Here is a 19,810-nt window from a genome sequence, read left to right as displayed (position 1 = left end):
CCCTCTTTTGCTTTGGACTTTTTTTTACTCAATTTATGTTTTCTCAATCACAATGCATTATGGGAACCCTTTCAAATGTTGTTTCGTCACCTAAAACTATGATTTATGCATGTTTCTATATTGCTGAGGTGTTAAGTCGCTGTGTGTTGAATTTAGTGTGTTGAATAAAGAGGACACCATGAGTCTGACCTCTTGCAATTTGCAACGGGTTGACAAGCTGGTCATCCAACGCTCGTGATTGGCTCCTGTCAAATAAAGAGCTGACTGGTTGTAGTACACTAATGTCATGGTGACTGGCAATAAGCAAAAGGTTGAATACTGGACCACATGTTTGTTTTGTGTCTCGCTCAGGGAATGCAAGGACCTCCTGGGCCAAAAGGAGATAAGGTCGGTTATTGTTTTTTTAATTAGTATTTATGGAATCCAAACAGGAGTAACAAGGTTTATGTTGCAGGGAGAAAGAGGCGTGGGAATGGCCGGTCCTGCGGGCCGGGTTGGTCCTCCGGGTTTAAAGGTGCGTGAACACCCCCTGGAATTGACTTTAAACCCGAGTTTATTCAGTTGATCAACCATCTGCTTGTCATTTTAAGGGCGATTCAGGCCTCCCTGGTCTATCTGGTCCTCCGGGACCACAGGGAAAGTCCGGTGAAGCTGGTCTATCCGGTCTGAGGGGGGAAAACGGGGAACCGGGACCTCCTGGACCACCTGGCGAAAGGGTGGGTGCAGCAAGACACGACATTAGCGCTGTTTTCAACTAAGGTTTGCATTTTGTGGTCAAGCAGGAGTCAAGGTTTAGAACCACTGTAAATAAATCATATAACATAATAATAAATATATAGTTCCCTCGTTTATTGCGGGGCGCGGGATAGGTTCCCAAAATAGTCTGCAGTAAGTGAAATCTGATATTTATCATGTATGTTTTAAGGCTGTAAACCCCTCAACATAGACAAGAAATTATTAACTCTCTGAACCATATTTCACTACTTTTCAGCCAAGGTGTTTTTGTATCCTTGTTAAAACATATTGTTGCAGTCGTCCTATTTTCGTCCTCCTTGGACCAAGATTCATTTATGACATAATGGCACCCTACAGCTTCAACGTCCTTCCTTGAGCATGTCCACAAGTCTAGCTTTTAGTGCGATGGTTGGATTCCTTTTGGGTGCAGAACGTTTCGTCGGGCGGGAAAATTTTAAACATAAAGCATACAGAGTTAGCTGCCAATCAGGACGCAGAAGGCAATGGGCAGCACAGACAGAAGTGAGCGAGACAGCCACCTCAGAACTACACCACTCAACTTCCCATAATGCATTGCTCTTAAAGGGCCAGGCTCGGCCTCTAGCTGTGATCATGCGCTGATTTCTTTGCAATCACTTTGAACGAGAAAATTCTCATTTTCAGGGTCTCCAAGGATTCCTCGGCCGGGGGGGGAATCCTGGACCTCCAGGTCCTTCTGGACCTCCTGGGCAGGCTGTGAGTTTCGATCCTGTTGTAAATGCTTTGTGATATTTAGTTGAAAAAGATCTTTAAATGTCTTTTCTAGGGTCCTCCCGGCACGGACGGCGTGAAAGGAGACAAGGTACGTATTTTGGTATGACGGTACGTGTCCCTTGGCGTTTTCTCAGCACATGCACCTGATTTATTTGACCAGGGCGAGAATGGACTCGGGGTGACGGGACCAAGAGGAGAAAGGGGAGAACCAGGAGCCAGGGTAAGCCCCGGGCTGTGAACTCGGAGACACCTCACATTGATACACTCACTGATTTGTGGCTCACGTTTTAGGGCGAGGAGGGGCGGCCTGGTTTGGATGGGGAGAGGGGGCTAACGGTGAGTATCAGTTTCCATTTCTATTCATAATCTTTGACGTATTTCATGTCGGTGTCGGGGGACCGGAATACCCAGAGAAAACACAAGGAGAACATGCAAACTCCACACAAAGATGGCCAAGGGTGGAATCGAACCCTGGTCTCCTAGCTGTGAGGTCTGCGCGCTAACCACTCTTCCACTATGCAGCCTATAGCATAATATAACATAATAACGTATAACAATTTGTTTTAATAACGACTTGATTCAGGAGTCATGGTTGCCGACACGATTCCAGGACAATATTGGTTCACTTATCCCACATCCGGAAAATAGCACTGAGTTGGCCCGCCTCACGGTCCTTGTCAATCAAAGTTCTTATAGCGATCTGCGTAAGTAAGCCCTACTCTGTAAAAAAAAAAAAATTAAAAAAATATAGATAATTTTGTATAATAAATAAATAATAATATAAAATAATAAATAATATATAAAATATAAAAAAAAATATTTGATATATTACAAAATTCACAACCATTCTTAATAAGGCTGTCCATTCACATCCAAAGTCTTGTTAGCTGGTTAGCTTGCTACGTAGCTGCTGTCTTGGGTCCCTGTAGCATAAGCGCTGAAATGCATCGTAAACAAAGAATAATCGTAGTATAAAGGTGACTGTAGGGCTGTTATGCCATGTCTATAGGGCTCTAATAATGTTTAAGAGGCTCTGCTTCTTCCCACTCCTTTTTGGGACACGTCGAAAGAAGCTAGATGTTTTCCCATGTTGTGTATAATTGTGTGTTTGTTTCTCCATCCTTCAGGGTCCAGCAGGTCTGCGTGGGGCTCGGGGAGACAAGGTGAATACCAATCACAGTCCTTTCCTCGTTCGCTCATCTCATCCCACTCCTACTGACGTTCGGCGGATGAAATGTTTTGCTCTTTTCTTGTTGTTTTCAGGGAGATACGGGCCTGCAAGGAGACAAAGGAGAGAAGGTGTGTGCATGTTAATATCCAATAAGCTCTACCGCAGCTCGCTCTCCTGCGGTGATTTATACGCATAATGCCAAACAAATAGACACTTAAAAAAAAAAAGAGAGCGCAGATATGAGAAAGGAAGACAGACCTTGACAGCCGAGGCCGCTGGAGGAGATTTACACCGCCGGGGGGAGAGTCTATGAAGCAGGACTAGAACTGCAGCAATGGAGTCCACAATTCAGTCATATCTTGCTTTAGCTTGACACCAACGGCCATATTGTCTCTCGCAGGGCGACACCATGCTGGTGGGGGGGCCTCCTGGGGAAAAGGGCAACACCGGAGAACAAGTCGGTGAACGGTACAATATGTCACATGTTTATTCTTGTCCAAAATAACCCTGCGCCATTCTTTTCTTTTAGGGTGACAGGGGGCCCAAAGGTGGGCAAGGAGAAAAGGGAGCAAAAGGTCAAGAGGGTCCACCAGGAGAGCAGGTACCATCGTTTATCCACAGCGTTCAAACCAACGCCAATATGGTTTCATTTAGTATGTTGAATTCTTTTTCATTAAGATTTATCTGGAGGGAAGAAGGACTTGAACAAATTTGTCCTAATGAAATATCTCGACATTACTGCTACCTCATCACAACTATCAGGAGAACCAGAGTATAGAGGGGAGGGAGACACCGGCTGTGGCCCAGAAAGGTGCACTATATTCGGGCACATGCTCCGAGCAGCCGGGGTGCCGCCGCTACGGAGGTCTCCGAAAAATGTAGCGCTTGATTTGTTCACGCTCACAGTACGGGTAACCTCTCCTCATTTTAAATCGGTTGCTTTTGGTTTGTTGCGACGCACCAGTCGGGAATCACAGCAGTTCATCTCACGTAGCACAAGTACCCGTTCATTTCAATACTTGAACGAATCAGTTGTGATTATGATTCTTTTTATCTGAAACATTATCTAGCAAAAGATTAGACCCTCGTCTTTAGTCAGAAAATTTTATGCCGACTTTTTTCCGTTCTTTAATAATTAGCAGTAGAACATAGGTAAGTTTCAGGAAAATATCAATTCCTAACTAAAAAAAGGGAGACATACATATTTTTTTTTTATTTTATTTTATTACAAGCTTCAATTGTACAAAACAATAACAATATAAGCAGCATTACTGGAACATAAAAGTGCAATTCTACAGAACAATATCAACATAAATAAAAATAAAAAAATAAATAAGAAAGAAAGGAATATTGCTTGAAAATAAGAACAACAAAATAAAAACAGAAAACATGTCACTTAAGGTCAAATACATCAGTGGAGAGTTGCGTCATCACCCTTTTTTTTCGCCCCAACCGTGTTTACATTCTCTGACGGGAGGCTTACTGAGCCCCAAACATCATTAATGTCACCTGACCTGTGTCTAACGCTTTGTATTGGTCATCAGGGTCTGAGGGGAGAACCTGGAGAACGAGGATCTACTGGCTTCCCAGGTGCTCGTGGTCCTGGTGGGCAGAAGGCAAGCAGCGCTGTGCATGGATGATGATCATCTGATGATGTGTATCTGTATTGGAACTGAGTAGTTGGTACAGATACTGCTCTAATGACTGGAATTGGGCCTCCTCTGCAGGGAGAAGAAGGTCTGGCCGGGATGCCTGGTGAAACGGTCCGTTTCCTCACATCCCTCACATTGGCATATATTTCTCATTCTTCACTGTCTGTTTGGCCGAGCAGGACAGTGAGCGATGACTTCTTTGTCTTCGTCTCTTCTCCCAGGGTTTGCCAGGAAAGGACGGGCTGCCTGGTCGCAAGGGGGACAAAGGAGAGACGGGCATTGTCGGAACCAGAGGAATTAAGGTGAAAACATCTTTCAGGCGCCGACGGCATGGTGGCATGACATTGATAGGACTATACATCCAATACAGATTGGCGTTTACATTCGACGCCGATAAGATTTGGTATCACATCAACATTTTAAATCTAGTTTAAATTGTAAAGTGTAGTTTGTGCACACCTGGAAGTATGGGGAAGTGGAACCAATTAGGATTAGACCAAGTGTACCTGTTGGTTTGTCCTAATCAGATATCATGCACATCACTGCCACAGGGAGCCACCTGGCGTGGCCCAGCACGGTGCACTGTATTCGGGCACACGCTCCGAGTAGCCACAGAGGTGATTTATTATCAGAAAATAAGTACTTCACATGTAGAAATGATTTCAAATGTTTAATTATTTACTTAAATAGTATTTTGTCACAAGATGAGATTTTAATCTTAATCCACCAGTCAGCTGGGATAGGCTCCAGATACCCCTTGTGTTCACCCTTGTGGTCCATAGGATGGATGGATGGATGGATGATTTTATACATGAATGGACAACAAAACATACTTCACATTTAATTTGATTTGATGCTTTTTTGGCACAAAAAGCTGTAAATGAAAGATAAATGAATAATAAATCATCAAAATGAAATAATTTCAGATTTTAAATTAAATAATATATGAGTAGTAATAAATAGAAATATTCTATAATAATATATATTTTTGGAAAAATAATATGTACCCACACACACACGTACTTAGCTCACTTGTATTTCTAACTGCCCTCTAACAGCCATCATCATGGACCATTTTCATGTCCATTTGCTGCGCTCGTGTGGCGCACCCTGCGTATGAGTGGAAGTGCATCAGTCTGGGTGGAAGGTCTATGGGTGGAAGGTCCACGGGTGGAAGGTGAAAGCATGGATGGCCTGCGGATGGACTCTTTGTCGCACCTCTGTGGTGCAAATGTTGATCCCTTTTGTTGCTCACGCGCCTCCCCGTGTGCGCCTCTCTCAGTGATGAACTCGTGTGCGTTTCCAGGGCGACCGCGGACCCAAGGGGCTTTGTGGAGGCGATGGACCCAAAGGAGACAAGGTTAGAAGAAGAAAAGACGAGAGTAAAAGTAAGTTTCTGAAACGTATGTTCTTCTAATCAGGGAGATGGCGGCTTTCATGGGCGAGCAGGCCTACCTGGGAGGAAAGGTGAACAGGTGAGGCAAAGAGAAAGGCAGCTGTTATTGTGCGACTTTGTGCGACTGGTTGTCACCCAAAATGTGTTCATGTGTTCAGGGGGACGTCGGCCCCCCAGGAGCCTCTGGCATCCCAGGAAAAGAAGGTCTCATTGGCCCCAAGGTGCGTACTGTGATCTGGTTACATACGGTATGCCCCCAAAATGGATCACCAATTCCATGCAGTGTGTGGTGTATGGCAATATGAGCAATGACAGCCATTTTTTGCTAACATACAAATATTAGCATAGTAGCATTTATACTCATTTCATTTTCATAGATAGACACTATTATGCTAGGTGTCAGCATGCTAACAAGCGCGTACTAGCATTTGTGCAATCTAAAGCAGACACTTAGTGCTATCATGCTAGGTGTTAGCATGCTAACAAGTGCGTACTAGCATTTGTGCAATCTAAAGCAGACACTTTGTGCTATCATGATAGGTGTTAGCATGCTAACAAGCGCGTACTAGCATTTGTGCAATCTAAAGCAGACACTTAATGCTATCATGCTAGGTGTCAGCATGCTAACAAGAGCATACTAGCATTTGTGCAATCTAAAGCAGACACTTGGTGCTATCATGCTAGGTGTCAGCATGCTAACAAGCGCATACTAGCATTTGTGCAATCTCAAGCAGACACTTGGTGCTATCATGCTAGGTGTCAGCATGCTAACAAGCGCATACTAGCATTTGTGCAATCTAAAGCAGACACTTGGTGCTATCATGCTAGGTGTTAGCATGCTAACAAGCGCGTACTAGCATTTGTGCAATCTAAAGCAGACACTTGGTGCTATCATGCTAGGTGTTAGCATGCTAACAAGCGCGTACTAGCATTTGTGCAATCTAAAGCAGACACTTTGTGCTATCATGGTAGGTGTCAGCATGCTAACAAGCGCATACTAGCATTTGTGCAATCTAAAGCAGACACTTGGTGCTATAATGCTAGGTGTTAGCATGCTAACAAGCGCATACTAGCATTTGTGCAATCTAAAGCAGACACTTGGTGCTATCATGCTAGGTGTCGCCATGCTAACAAGCGCATACCAGCATTTATGCAATCTAAAGCAGACACTTTGTGCTATCATGCTAGGTGTTGGCATGCTAATGTTAGCTGTTATGTTAAGATATTTATTAGATGATTCATTTTAGCATTTTCAGAGGTAGGCACATGTACAAACACAAAGCGCTGTTATGCTAGGTCTTGGCATGTTAACTTTAGCATGTTAGCATTGTTTACTTCATTCAAACCCTTCCATTGTATGTTGTATGAAATAAACATAGTACTGATATTTCTGGTGTAACTTACTGCGCTCTCAGAGTTCTTTTCAACTTTGTATACTTTGTTATACAGTACACGGTACACAGTACATGTAAGCTGTACACAGTACAAGCTGTACACTGACTATTTTCCCTGTATCATGGTGTCGTTCCTTCAGTGTGTAATGAAATATTTGCATGAAGTGATAAATATTGAATGTGATGGGTCCTTGTAGGGGGACCGTGGTTTTGATGGTGTTGAGGGCCCCAAAGGAGCTCATGGAGAGAAAGGCGAAAGGGTGAGTCGTGGCTTAATCTACCGACAACATGTACGTAATTAACCTGCCTTGGTGTGCCTGTGAACCATGCAGGGTCCACCTGGTGTCCCCGGCCCTCCTGGTCCCAGAGGAGTGGACGGAGTGACTGGACTCACAGGCCCTCAGGGACCAGGTGGTGCTAAAGGCCCCGAAGGACTCCAAGGACAGAAGGTGATGAGTTGTTTTTTTTTCTTTTGGAGAAAAAAACTAGCGAGTAGATAAATGACAGGAAGTCGGGAGTCGCTGCAGGTATTTTGGGAGTCGTAACACAAAGTTGCGTTCAGTGTTGTTCCTTGACTGAGCTGTGATTGACAGCTTGATGGTCCCTGACTTTGACCCGCTCGTCTCCTCCATCATCACGCTCATAAATAAAAAAAGCTCCTGACAGGAGAGTGATGATTGCACTTTTTAAACGCACACTCTTAAAGGACGACATTGAACTTCATATCGTAATCGGATTTACAAGAAGCTCTCCAGAAATGGTGACACGGACTTTGACTATTTATTCAGGCGTTAGTACGAGGCGCAGGTATGGACTCCCTGATGTATTCTAATTGTCGTCTATGCTTAGCATGCTAACAACATCGCTTGTGGATATTGAGTCATCATCATTCAGGCCTTTTGTTTGTATCAGGGAGAGAGAGGGCCTATTGGTCCCGCCATGGTGGGCCCACGTGGTATTCCCGGGATCCCAGGGGAGCGTGGAGAAACGGTTAGTGTTTTGCTTCTCATTTGAACCCAGAAGAACCCAGAAGAACCATTGTTTGGGTCTACCACCTGTTGTCGGTTCCATTTCGGAGACCAGCAGGCATCTCTGCGGGTTGTAATACCTGTCCGTGTTGCAGGGGGAGATGGGCCCAGATGGAGCCAAGGGAGAGAGAGGGGAGCCGGGCATGACGGTGAGTGCTCGATGCCACAACGTGGACATAAAAGTCACAAGAAGATTCCACGGCCTTGTGGGTCTTATCTCTGATTGTGTTCCGCTCCTTCCTCTTTGGATTTCAGGAGGATGAGGTCAGAGAGTATGTTCGCTCGGAGATGAGTCAGCACTGTGGTGAGTCTTTGGTGCAGCCGGCATTGCTAATTCATAAGCACGCCGTCCTCAAGCTGAACTTTAGATAAGACGGGCGCCCGTGAGTCACCGTCATGAGAAGTTTTAACTCCAGCAATGTCACCGCTCTTTCAACTGACCTTTCTCTTTTGTCCTCTCCTTCCCCGTCCACGCCGTCCGTCTGATGCGCAGCGTGCGGAGGTGAGTGAGCAGCACGGGCGGGAAGGGTGGACAGACGGGCTGTGATTTAGCATGAGTCATATACCGCCGCATATGCTGCCTTCGCAGCAGACGGGCCTGGTGGCGTGTATTTGCATCTCAACCCGTTCCACATGCAGACCCAAACGTCATTCACAAGGACCTTTCCTTGTGAAATCATTGGAGATAACACCGTGCTTTTACATTTTCTCATGCGGTCCGGGAAGATGCTGCATCTGTCTTCCAGCCTCAACGACCCTTTTCCATAAAGCAATGTCCCTCGTGTATGGCGGTTATTTGCTTCTAGACCACACGTAGGCTTTCTTATTCATAAATGATAGATTTCTGTCTGCCATTGGCTGGCCACCAGTCCAGGGTGGACTCCGCCTCTCGACCAAGGACAGCTGGGATAGGCTCCAGCATACTTATAACACTACTGAGGATAAGCGTCATACAAAATGGATTAATGGAAGATTTTTGTAGTTGAAGCATAGATAATCAAATTAAATTTTAATTAAATTATTAAAATTACAAGAAAACTCTGGACATAAAATAACACCCCATCATCACATTGATATTCCTATGACCCAATATAGTAGACATAATATGAGAAAATAGCACATATAAGTCATAGAAAACCTTTTTATCACCTTTGAAAACCGATTTTTTACATTATTAGAGAACTCTGGACAATAAAATAACACCCCTATAGTCACCTTTATCGTCATAAGACCCAATATAGTAGACATAATATGAGAAAATAGCACATATAAGTCACAGGAAATCTTTGGAAAACACTTTTTGGCAACTTTAGAGAGCTATGTACATGAAATAACACCCCTATAGTCACCTTTATATTTCTATGACCCAATATAGTAGACATAATATGAGAATGTAGCACATATAAGTCATAGAAAACCTGTTTATCACCTTTTGAAATACACTTTTTAACATTATTAGAGAACTCTGGACATGAAATAACACCCCTATAGTCACCTTTATAGTCATATGACCCAATATAGTAGACATAATATGAGAAAATAGCACATATAAGTCACAGGAAATCTTTGGAAAACACTTTTTGACAACTTTAGAGAGCTATGTACATGAAATAACACCCCTATAGTCACCTTTATATTTCTATGATCCAATATAGTAGACATAGTATGAGAAAGTAGCACATATAAGTCATAGAAAACCTTTTGAAATACACTTTTTAACATTATTAGAGAACTCTGGACATGAAATAACACCCCTATAGTCACCTTTATATTTCTATGATCCAATATAGTAGACATAATATGAGAAAGTAGCACATATACGTCATAGAAAACCTTTTGAAATACACTTTTTAACATTATTAGAGAACTCTGGACATGAAATAACACCCCTATAGTCAGCTTTATATTTCTATGATCCAATATAGTAGACATAATATGAGAAAGTAGCACATATAAGTCATAGAAAACCTTTTGAAATACACTTTTTAACATTATTAGAGAACTCTGGACATGAAATAACACCCCTATAGTCACCTTTATATTTCTATGATCCAATATAGTAGACATAATATGAGAAAGTAGCACATATACGTCATAGAAAACCTTTTGAAATACACTTTTTAACATTATTAGAGAACTCTGGACATGAAATAACACCCCTATAGTCAGCTTTATATTTCTATGATCCAATATAGTAGACATAATATGAGAAAGTAGCACATATAAGTCATAGAAAACCTTTTGAAATACACTTTTTAACATTATTAGAGAACTCTGGACATGAAATAACACCCCTATAGTCACCTTTATATTTCTATGATCCAATATAGTAGACATAATATGAGAAAGTAGCACATATACGTCATAGAAAACCTTTTGAAATACACTTTTTAACATTATTAGAGAACTCTGGACATGAAATAACACCCCTATAGTCAGCTTTATATTTCTATGATCCAATATAGTAGACATAATATGAGAAAGTAGCACATATAAGTCATAGAAAACCTTTTGAAATACACTTTTTAACATTATTAGAGAACTCTGGACATGAAATAACACCCCTATAGTCACCTTTATATTTCTATGATCCAATATAGTAGACATAATATGAGAAAGTAGCACATATACGTCATAGAAAACCTTTTGAAATACACTTTTTAACATTATTAGAGAACTCTGGACATGAAATAACACCCCTATAGTCAGCTTTATATTTCTATGATCCAATATAGTAGACATAATATGAGAAAGTAGCACATATAAGTCATAGAAAACCTTTTGAAATACACTTTTTAACATTATTAGAGAACTCTGGACATGAAATAACACCCCTATAGTCACCTTTATATTTCTATGATCCAATATAGTAGACATAATATGAGAAAGTAGCACATATACGTCATAGAAAACCTTTTGAAATACACTTTTTAACATTATTAGAGAACTCTGGACATGAAATAACACCCCTATAGTCAGCTTTATATTTCTATGATCCAATATAGTAGACATAATATGAGAAAGTAGCACATATAAGTCATAGAAAACCTTTTGAAATACACTTTTTAACATTATTAGAGAACTCTGGACATGAAATAACACCCCTATAGTCACCTTTATATTTCTATGATCCAATATAGTAGACATAATATGAGAAAGTAGCACATATAAGTCATAGAAAACCTTTTGAAATACACTTTTTAACATTATTAGAGAACTCTGGACATGAAATAACACCCCTATAGTCACCTTTATATTTCTATGATCCAATATAGTAGACATAATATGAGAAAGTAGCACATATACGTCATAGAAAACCTTTTGAAATACACTTTTTAACATTATTAGAGAACTCTGGACATGATAACAAATCAATCAAAGTGGATGTTTGTGTTGTACAATGATGGCTTCCACGTTGTTGATGATCCTTGTGGCAAAGGTGGAGTGATGTTCCTGGTGTCTTTGGGTTTCTAAACTAGCTTCTCTTCTGTTCTTTGCATCCTTCCTTCCTTCCTTCCTTCCTTGCACCCCTCTGTGTATCCTGCGGCTCTCTCAGCTTTGGCTCCCGTCAGTGGCTTCCAGCCTGTGGCCGGGGCTCGACCCGCGCCCGAGCAACGCGCGGCCCGGAAGGCTGAGAAGGGTGAGTGTTTCCGTGTTTCCGTGTGGCGCTCTGCTTGGCGGCCTCCACGTCCGTGTCGGTGCCTGCCCTGCCCTCCGTCCATCAGGCAGGCTTCTGATGGACGGGATCATTGGTGGTTTTCTTGGAAGAAAACAGAAGACTCCCTTTGGGAAGTCTCCTCCCGCCCTAATCAATACCAGCTTTTAGGGAAGACTTGGAGGCCCCTAGCTCCTAGCTCCTAGATCCTAGCTCCTAGTTCCCTAGCTCCAGCAGACCTTTGGATGCATAACACGTCCCCGCTGCTCTCTCAGGTCGTGAGCTGCGCGTGGTGATGAACACCAACGACCCCGACTACGAGCACATCTACTCCATCGAGGCCTACGACGACCCCTCGGATGAGCTGCTGTACTTCCCCCCCCCGAACAACCACACGGACGGTACGTCGTTCTCCTCGTCCTTCTCACACCGCGCCCGTGCTCACTTTCGTGCGTCCGCAGGTGAGCCAGATGGCCGGCATTCAAAGTCGGTAAAAGTGGAAGCCGGCAACTCACCGAAGACAGCCAAAGTCACAGCGATCAAGTCCCACAAACCCAAACCGCTTCGGGCCAAGAGGCGGGCCCACGGGGAGACCCACTTGGAAGGTAGCGAGTATATATATATATATATATATATATATATATATATATATATTATATAATCATGGTGATTGTTCATGATGGATTAGTTAAAAATCTCTGATTAATCTAATATGGTGTCATTTGTTGTGTCATGTTATGGTGTTACATAAGTCATAGAAAACCTGTTTATCACCTTTGAAATACACTGTTTTAAGATTATTAGAGAGCTCTGGACAATAAATTAACACCCCTATAGTCACCTTTATATTCCCATGACCCAATATAGTCGACATAATATGAGAAAATAGCACATATAAGTCACAGGAAATCTTTGGAAAACACTTTTTGACGACATTAGAGAGCTATGTACATGAAATAACACCCCTATAGTCACCTTTATATTTCTATGACCCAATATAGTAGACATAATATGAGAAAGTAGCACATATAAGTCATAGAAAACCTTTTTCTCACCTTCGAAAAATGCTTTTTACCATTTTTGAGAGCTATGTACATGAAATAACACCCCTATAGTCACCTTTATATTTCTATGACCCAATATAGTAGACATAATATGAGAAAGTAGCACATATAGGTCATAGAAAACCTGTTGATCACCTTTTGAAATACACTTTTTAACATGATTAGAGAACTCTGGACATGAAATAACACCCCTATAGTCACCTTTATATTTTTATCACCCAATATAGTAGACATAATATGTGAAAGTAGCACATATAAGTCATAGAAAACATTTTCATCACCTTTGAAAAACACTTTTTACCATTATCAGAGAGCTCTGGACATGAAATAACACCCCTATAGTCACCTTTATATTTCTATGACCCAATATAGTAGACATAATATGAGATAAATAGCACATATAAGTCACATGAAACCTTTGAAAAACACTTTTTGACATTATTAGAGAGCTATGTACATGAAATAACACCCCTATAGTCACCTTTATATTTCTATCACCCAATATAGTAGACATAATATGAGAAAGTAGCACATATAAGTCACATGAAACATTTGAAAAACACTTTTTGACATTATTAGAGAGCTATATACATGAAATAACACCCCTATAGTCACCTTTATATTTCTATGACCCAATATAGTAGACATAATATGAGAAAGTAGCACATATAGGTCATAGAAAACCTGTTGATCACCTTTTGAAATACACTTTTTAACATTATTAGAGAACTCTGGACATGAAATAACACCCCTATAGTCACCTTTATATTTTATCACCCAATATAGTAGACATAATATGTGAAAGTAGCACATATAAGTCATAGAAAACATTTTCATCACTTTCGAAAAACACTTTTTACCATTATCAGAGAGCTCTGGACATGAAATAACACCCCTATAGTCACCTTTATATTTCTATGACCCAATATAGTAGACATAATATGAGATAAATAGCACATATAAGTCACATGAAACCTTTGAAAAACACTTTTTGACATTATTAGAGAGCTACGTACATGAAATAACACCCCTATAGTCACCTTTATATTTCTATGACCCAATATAGTAGACATAATATGAGAAAGTAGCACATATAGTAAGTCATAGAAAACCAGTTTATCACCTTTTGAAATACACATTTTTAAGATTATTAGAGAGCTCTGGACAATAAATGAACACCCCTATAGTCACCTTTATATTCCCATGACCCAATATAGTACGGGAGGCACGCATGTGAACTCTGACCCCTAATCACAAATGGAGGGAAACATCTTAGTGGATGTCCCACTACTTTTGTCCAGAAATGGTAATCATTTCCTCTTGTCTCTAACCGTGCTCCCTTTCCTCCCCCTTTCCTCCCCCTTTCCTCCTCCTCTTGATGGGAACGTGCACGGCAGCTCCAGCCGAGCTGTGCCAGCTGCCCCTGGAGGAGGGCGCCTGTGCACGCTACACCCTACGCTGGTACTTCAACAGCCACGTGGAGGCGTGCAGGCCTTTCATCTACAGCGGCTGTGGAGGAAACGCCAACCGCTTCGTCCACTTGGAGGAGTGTGAAGACGCGTGCCTTGCCAAGGGTGAAGGTAGACAACACACAGCACTCATTTGAAAGTAGACGCTGTGCAGACTGAATGCTTTGCAATGCAAACTGTTCTCCAGGGTCTCCGTCCACCCAGACAGCCCGGTGATGGCGACCAAGCGCTCCACTCCGCAGGAACATCAGCCTTTTTATAGCTTTTCTATCTTTTTTTGTGTTCAATATTTGTTGTTTTTTATTTATTATGACTTGATAACCGTACTTGCTTTAGGATTCTAACTCCTGCACTAAATACTGGAAATGGTGCTCAACAGTGCATGGAAAGAGGGAAGTCTGGGGATGCAAATATCAGGTCAGGACCAATCAAACCATTTGTCATCCATGTTAAAATATGGATGTCAAAAGTCAAAATATTATATGAATAAAGTCATAATCATGAGAAGAACATTTACTTCAAATTGTTGTATTTATCCTTTTAAAAAGCAACAAAAATGTTTTAAATAGCTTCAATTCTACCAGAATAAATTAGAAATATATATTTAGTTCAGTAAAAAGAAAAAATGACAAAAAATAGTATATTTAGACTTTAAATTTGAAAGAAAATCAATGTTTTATGAGAAACAACACAAAGACTTAAAAAAAAAAGTTGAAATGTTTGTAAAATTAGGTTGGAGAAAAAGACTGAATATTAGAAAAATAAAGTCAAAATATTATATGAATAAAGTCATAATCATAAGAAAATTTACTCAAAATAGTTTGATTTTTTTGTTTTAAAAAGCAGCAAAAATGTTTTAAGTAGCTTTAATTCTATCAGAATAAATTTGAAATATATTTTTATTCCAGTAAAAATAAAAATAGTCTATATAGACTTTAAATGTTAAAGAAAATAAATGTTTTATGAGAAACAACACAAAGAATTGAAAAAAAAGTTGAAATGTTTGTAAAATTAGGTTGGAGAAAAAGTCATAATATTAGAAAAATAAAGTCAAAATACAACGAGCTGAGGTTCCCTTTTTTTCTTGAATTATTTCCAACTTCTCAACATGTCTTCAGCAAATATCATAAAATCATAATTTCGCCATTTGGCCCTCACTGGAAAACCTTTGGATCTATGAACAATCCGGTGCAGTAGTCATCTTTATTTTGTATACAGTAGGGAACATTATAAGGAGTATTTTCTTCATAGGTTTGACCCCCTTACAAAGACATGAAGAGTACAACATTGGTATTGTTTATTGTCTCTGATAAAGAGAACCACTAAAACGCCCCAAGGTTACCAGTACTGTGCGGATGAGCGAATCAAGCGCCCCTGAGAAGACATTTCACATGCTAATTCTACTGAATGATCCACGATGAAGGAGAAAAAAAACAACAGACCTCCGTGGCGGCACACCGGCTGCTTTGAGCGTGTGCCCGAATACAGTGCACCTTGCTGGGCCACAGTAGGTGGCTCCCTCCCCTCTATACTCTGGTTCTCCTGGTAGTAATGTCATGATATTTGATGAGGACAAATCAGCAGCTACACATCATAATTTGTTCCAGTCCTTCTTACCATTTAAAAAAGCAGATATAAAAGAATTTAAAGTTTAAGAAAAAAATGTTATCGGTATGATATCGGTCTCGAGAAGTCGTAAGAAATAAATATGGTGCATATTACATATCTTTGTGAAGGGGTCAACTAACAACATGAACTACGTATTTCCCCCACTGTGTATGATATTTATGATACTGCTGCTGTTTGGAGGAGGCGGGGGCTTATGCACGTGGATGCAAGTTTACGCTTCTTAACTGTTTTTGTACTGTACTGTGTACTGTATGTGTTGATGGTGCAGCTTTCCAAATGTATTTTTACTTTCTTAGCATTTCCAATAAAGTGAATGTAGTCACTTGGGAGTGTGGGCAGGTTCACGTCAGTACCAAAAGACAATCCAGGGATAGCATCGAATGAGTCTGATGTGTGTGTGTGTGTGTGTGTGTGTGTGTGTGTGAATCTTCATCTTGCATCTGAGCGCGTGTGTGAGACCAATCAGTCTGTTCCACTTTCATCAGCATATTTGATTAAGGAGAGGATTTTCTGCTTGTTGGCCATGACTGCTCCCCACCTTGCTTCTCCATGCTCTCTGCCCTCGCTTGATTTCCCCTGGCGGGAGACTAGAGTGACTCCACATCCACTTCAGCACACTTTGTCACCTGGCTTCATTTCTCAAGTCTGCACAGCATCAAAGTTTGCGGCGTGTTGGCACGGCGCGTTGAAACGGCAGATGAAACAAATGAAAGTCGCTGTTGCAAACACGACGATTACACAGGCGCTAATAGGTCCTCATTGTTAGCATCCAATGTGGCACACGAGGGTTTTAGATTCTTTACTGAACATGGCAGACAAAGCCTGCTACGCTTCTTCAATTGCAGAGCATCCATGTTTGCTTTTGGTCTGTTGGGGTTTTTAGCTGCACAATCTTGATCAAACCTCATCAACCTTCTCACAGACTTCTTTGTAACCTTACCCTGCCATCCATCACAAATCTTCTCCATTGGATTTAGATGAGGGGAAGACGCAGGATGGTCCAAAAGAGTCAGCTTATTCCTCTGGAAGAAGTCCTTGGTCAAGTGTTGGACCAGGGCCTTCAGCCCCCTCCACCGTTTGACGCCCCCGCACTACCTGAAACTCCTCTGTTCCATTGAAGGATGACGATGCTGGAAAACATCTCAGGTTGGATCTCCTTGAAAGCCTCAGACTAGACATAATAAGAAAAAATAAGACATCGAAAACCTTCTAAATATACGTAACATTATTAGAGCCCTCTAGATATGAAATAACACCCCTATAGTAAAAATTTATAATCCTATTACCCAATATTGTAGACATAATAAGAAACAATAAGACATAGAAAACCTTCTAAATATACGTAACATTATTAGAGCCCTCTAGATATGAAATAACACCCCTATAGTCACCTTTATACTCTATTACCCAATATGGTAGACATAATAAGACATAGAAAATCTTCTATATATATGTACGTAACATTATTAGAGCCCTCTAGATATGAAATAACACCCCTATAGTTACCTTTTAACTCCTATTGCCCAATATGGTAGACATAATAAGAAAAAATAAGACATAGAAAATCTTCTAAATATATGTACGTAACATTATTAGAGCCCTCTAGATATGAAATAACACCCCTATAGTTACCTTTTAACTCCTATTGCCCAATATGGTAGACATAATAAGAAAAAATAAGACATAGAAAATCTTCTAAATATATGTACGTAACATTATTAGAGCCCTCTAGATATGAAATAACACCCCTATAGTCACCTTTATACTCTATTACCCAATATGGTAGACATAATAAGACATAGAGAATCTTCTAAATATATGTACGTAACATTATTAGAGCCCTCTAGATATGAAATAACACCCCTATAGTTACCTTTATACTCCTATTACGCAATATGGTAGACATAATAAGAAAAAATAAGACATAGAAAACCTTCTAAATATACATAACATTATTAGAGCCCTCTAGATATGAAATAACACCCCTATAGTAACTTTTATACTCCTATTACCCAATATGGTAGACATAATAAGGCATAGAAAACCTTCTAAATATATGTAACATTATTAGAGCCCTCTAGATATGAAATAACACCCCTATAGTAACCTTTATACTCCTATTACCCAATATAGTAGACATAATAAGACATAGAAAATCTTCTAAATATATGTAACATTATTAGAGCCCTCTGGATATGAAACAACACCCCTATAGTCACCTTTATACTCCTATTACCCAATATAGTAGACATTATAAGACATAGAAAATCTTCTAAATATACGTACCATTATTAGAGCCCTTTAGGTATGAAATAACACCCCTATAGTCACCTTTATACTCCTATTACCCAATATAGTAGACATTATAAGACATAGAAAATCTTCTAAATATACGTACCATTATTAGAGCCCTCTAGGTATGAAATAACACCCCTATAGTTAACTTTATACTGCCAATACTCCAAATAGTAGACATAAGAGAAAAAATAAAGCTGCAGTAATAAATGAAACTTGAAACAATTGATTTAAAAAAAATAATTTTTAGTGGACATGAATTCATGAGTGACCTTGACTGTTTGTTGTTTGGCGGGGGGGGGGGGGGGGCGGACGGGGGCCGGACGGCTCCCAGCTCAACAAGAGACCGGCCAAAGTCTGTCTTTCTCTGCCGCGCTTCTTCCTCCCACCCACAGGCACCGGAGGCTGTTGCCATGGCGACGAAACATGCACGCAAATGCGCCCAATCTCACTTCCACGAGCGTCCATCTTTGTTTCTTTCTAAGCTGCTGCTGCTCCTGGACACACCCGGACTCCCTAACACACGCTAACACATGCTAACACACGCTAACCCTGGCTAAAACCAACCAAAACGCTAACTGGGTTGAACGCTAACCGAGGTTCCTGTACGCAAATGATGGGTCAGGGGTTCGCCGTGGGCCCTCAGGATGTGTTGCCGTGTCACGTGGGCGGGCCGTCAGCATTTCATCGTCATGATGCCACCGAGGAGCTGTCCGTCAAAGCCTCAGCATTATTCAAACTAAATTAGCATCCGTCACTTCTCATCGCCACCTCCATGCCATTTAGCCTCCTTTTTTTTTAAACGCCGTTTCCCCTCAACTGATGGCCTGCTTTTTTTTCCTTCTTCCTGATTGGCATCTCCTCTCTCTACTCCCCCCCACCCCCCCAACCCCAACCCGAGGCAATCTGCTTCCCTCTCCTGACGATACGGAAATGTGTAATGTGTAATTTAGCAGCTGGCTAGGAAGCAGAGATTGGTGGAAATTGATAGTTCTTGGAGGAGAGTCATGCTTGTTGCAAACAGATGGAAGTTCATCATCTGTGGTGTCAGCAAAACTCGTGAGAAATGCAGGACGCAAGCACCACTTTCATATTTTATACAGTCATCCCTCGTTTAGAGCACTTCATTGGTTCCATACCCGACCGCGACAAATACATTTCCTGTAGGATTCAATCTTTTTCATCGTTGGAGCACACAAGACACCCCATGGTCACATACGTATACACTCCTATTACCACTATAGTAGACATAGTCATGGAAAATAAGATATATGATGCAGAAAACCTGTTTACAATCTTATAAATACACCTTTTAACATCATTAGAGCCTTCTGGACATGGAACAACACCCCTATAGTTATCTTTACACTCACACACTATTACCCAATCAAGTAAACATAATAAGAAAAAACAAGACAACAGAAAACCTGTTTAAACCTTTTAAATACACCTTTTAACATTAGAGCCCTCTAGACATAAAATAGCACCCCTATAGTCACAATGACACCCCTATTACCCAATATAGTAGGCATGCCGATAAAACAAGACAGAAAACCTGTTTACAATCTT

General features: G+C 40.8%; 1 protein-coding gene across 1 annotated transcript in view; it reads left to right on the top strand.

The window, feature by feature from the left end:
- Positions 1-16,260, top strand: part of col7a1 (collagen, type VII, alpha 1) — a 78,055-nt gene extending 61,795 nt beyond the window's left edge. The window contains exons 91-117 of the mRNA XM_078798706.1: positions 352-387; positions 455-514; positions 591-716; positions 1,399-1,470; positions 1,541-1,576; positions 1,649-1,708; positions 1,780-1,824; positions 2,616-2,651; positions 2,752-2,787; positions 3,060-3,116; positions 3,189-3,260; positions 4,204-4,275; positions 4,387-4,422; positions 4,533-4,613; positions 5,618-5,671; positions 5,733-5,786; positions 5,866-5,928; positions 7,299-7,361; positions 7,434-7,550; positions 8,014-8,091; positions 8,225-8,278; positions 8,385-8,485; positions 11,569-11,585; positions 11,686-11,769; positions 12,060-12,389; positions 14,246-14,428; positions 14,505-16,260. Of these exons, the coding sequence (XP_078654832.1) occupies positions 352-387; positions 455-514; positions 591-716; positions 1,399-1,470; positions 1,541-1,576; positions 1,649-1,708; positions 1,780-1,824; positions 2,616-2,651; positions 2,752-2,787; positions 3,060-3,116; positions 3,189-3,260; positions 4,204-4,275; positions 4,387-4,422; positions 4,533-4,613; positions 5,618-5,671; positions 5,733-5,786; positions 5,866-5,928; positions 7,299-7,361; positions 7,434-7,550; positions 8,014-8,091; positions 8,225-8,278; positions 8,385-8,485; positions 11,569-11,585; positions 11,686-11,769; positions 12,060-12,389; positions 14,246-14,428; positions 14,505-14,533 (2,052 nt within the window). The 3' untranslated portion in view covers positions 14,534-16,260. The remainder of the gene's footprint in view (positions 1-351; positions 388-454; positions 515-590; positions 717-1,398; positions 1,471-1,540; positions 1,577-1,648; positions 1,709-1,779; positions 1,825-2,615; positions 2,652-2,751; positions 2,788-3,059; positions 3,117-3,188; positions 3,261-4,203; positions 4,276-4,386; positions 4,423-4,532; positions 4,614-5,617; positions 5,672-5,732; positions 5,787-5,865; positions 5,929-7,298; positions 7,362-7,433; positions 7,551-8,013; positions 8,092-8,224; positions 8,279-8,384; positions 8,486-11,568; positions 11,586-11,685; positions 11,770-12,059; positions 12,390-14,245; positions 14,429-14,504) is intronic.
- The last annotated feature ends 3,550 nt before the right edge of the window (positions 16,261-19,810 follow it).

Source organism: Doryrhamphus excisus, linkage group LG18 (genome assembly GCF_037039965.1).
Source record: "Doryrhamphus excisus strain RoL-2023G ecotype Guam linkage group LG18, RoL_Dexc_Guam_v1.1, whole genome shotgun sequence".
Lineage (NCBI taxonomy): Eukaryota > Metazoa > Chordata > Actinopteri > Syngnathiformes > Syngnathidae > Doryrhamphus > Doryrhamphus excisus.
This window is presented reverse-complemented; position numbering and strand designations above follow the sequence as displayed.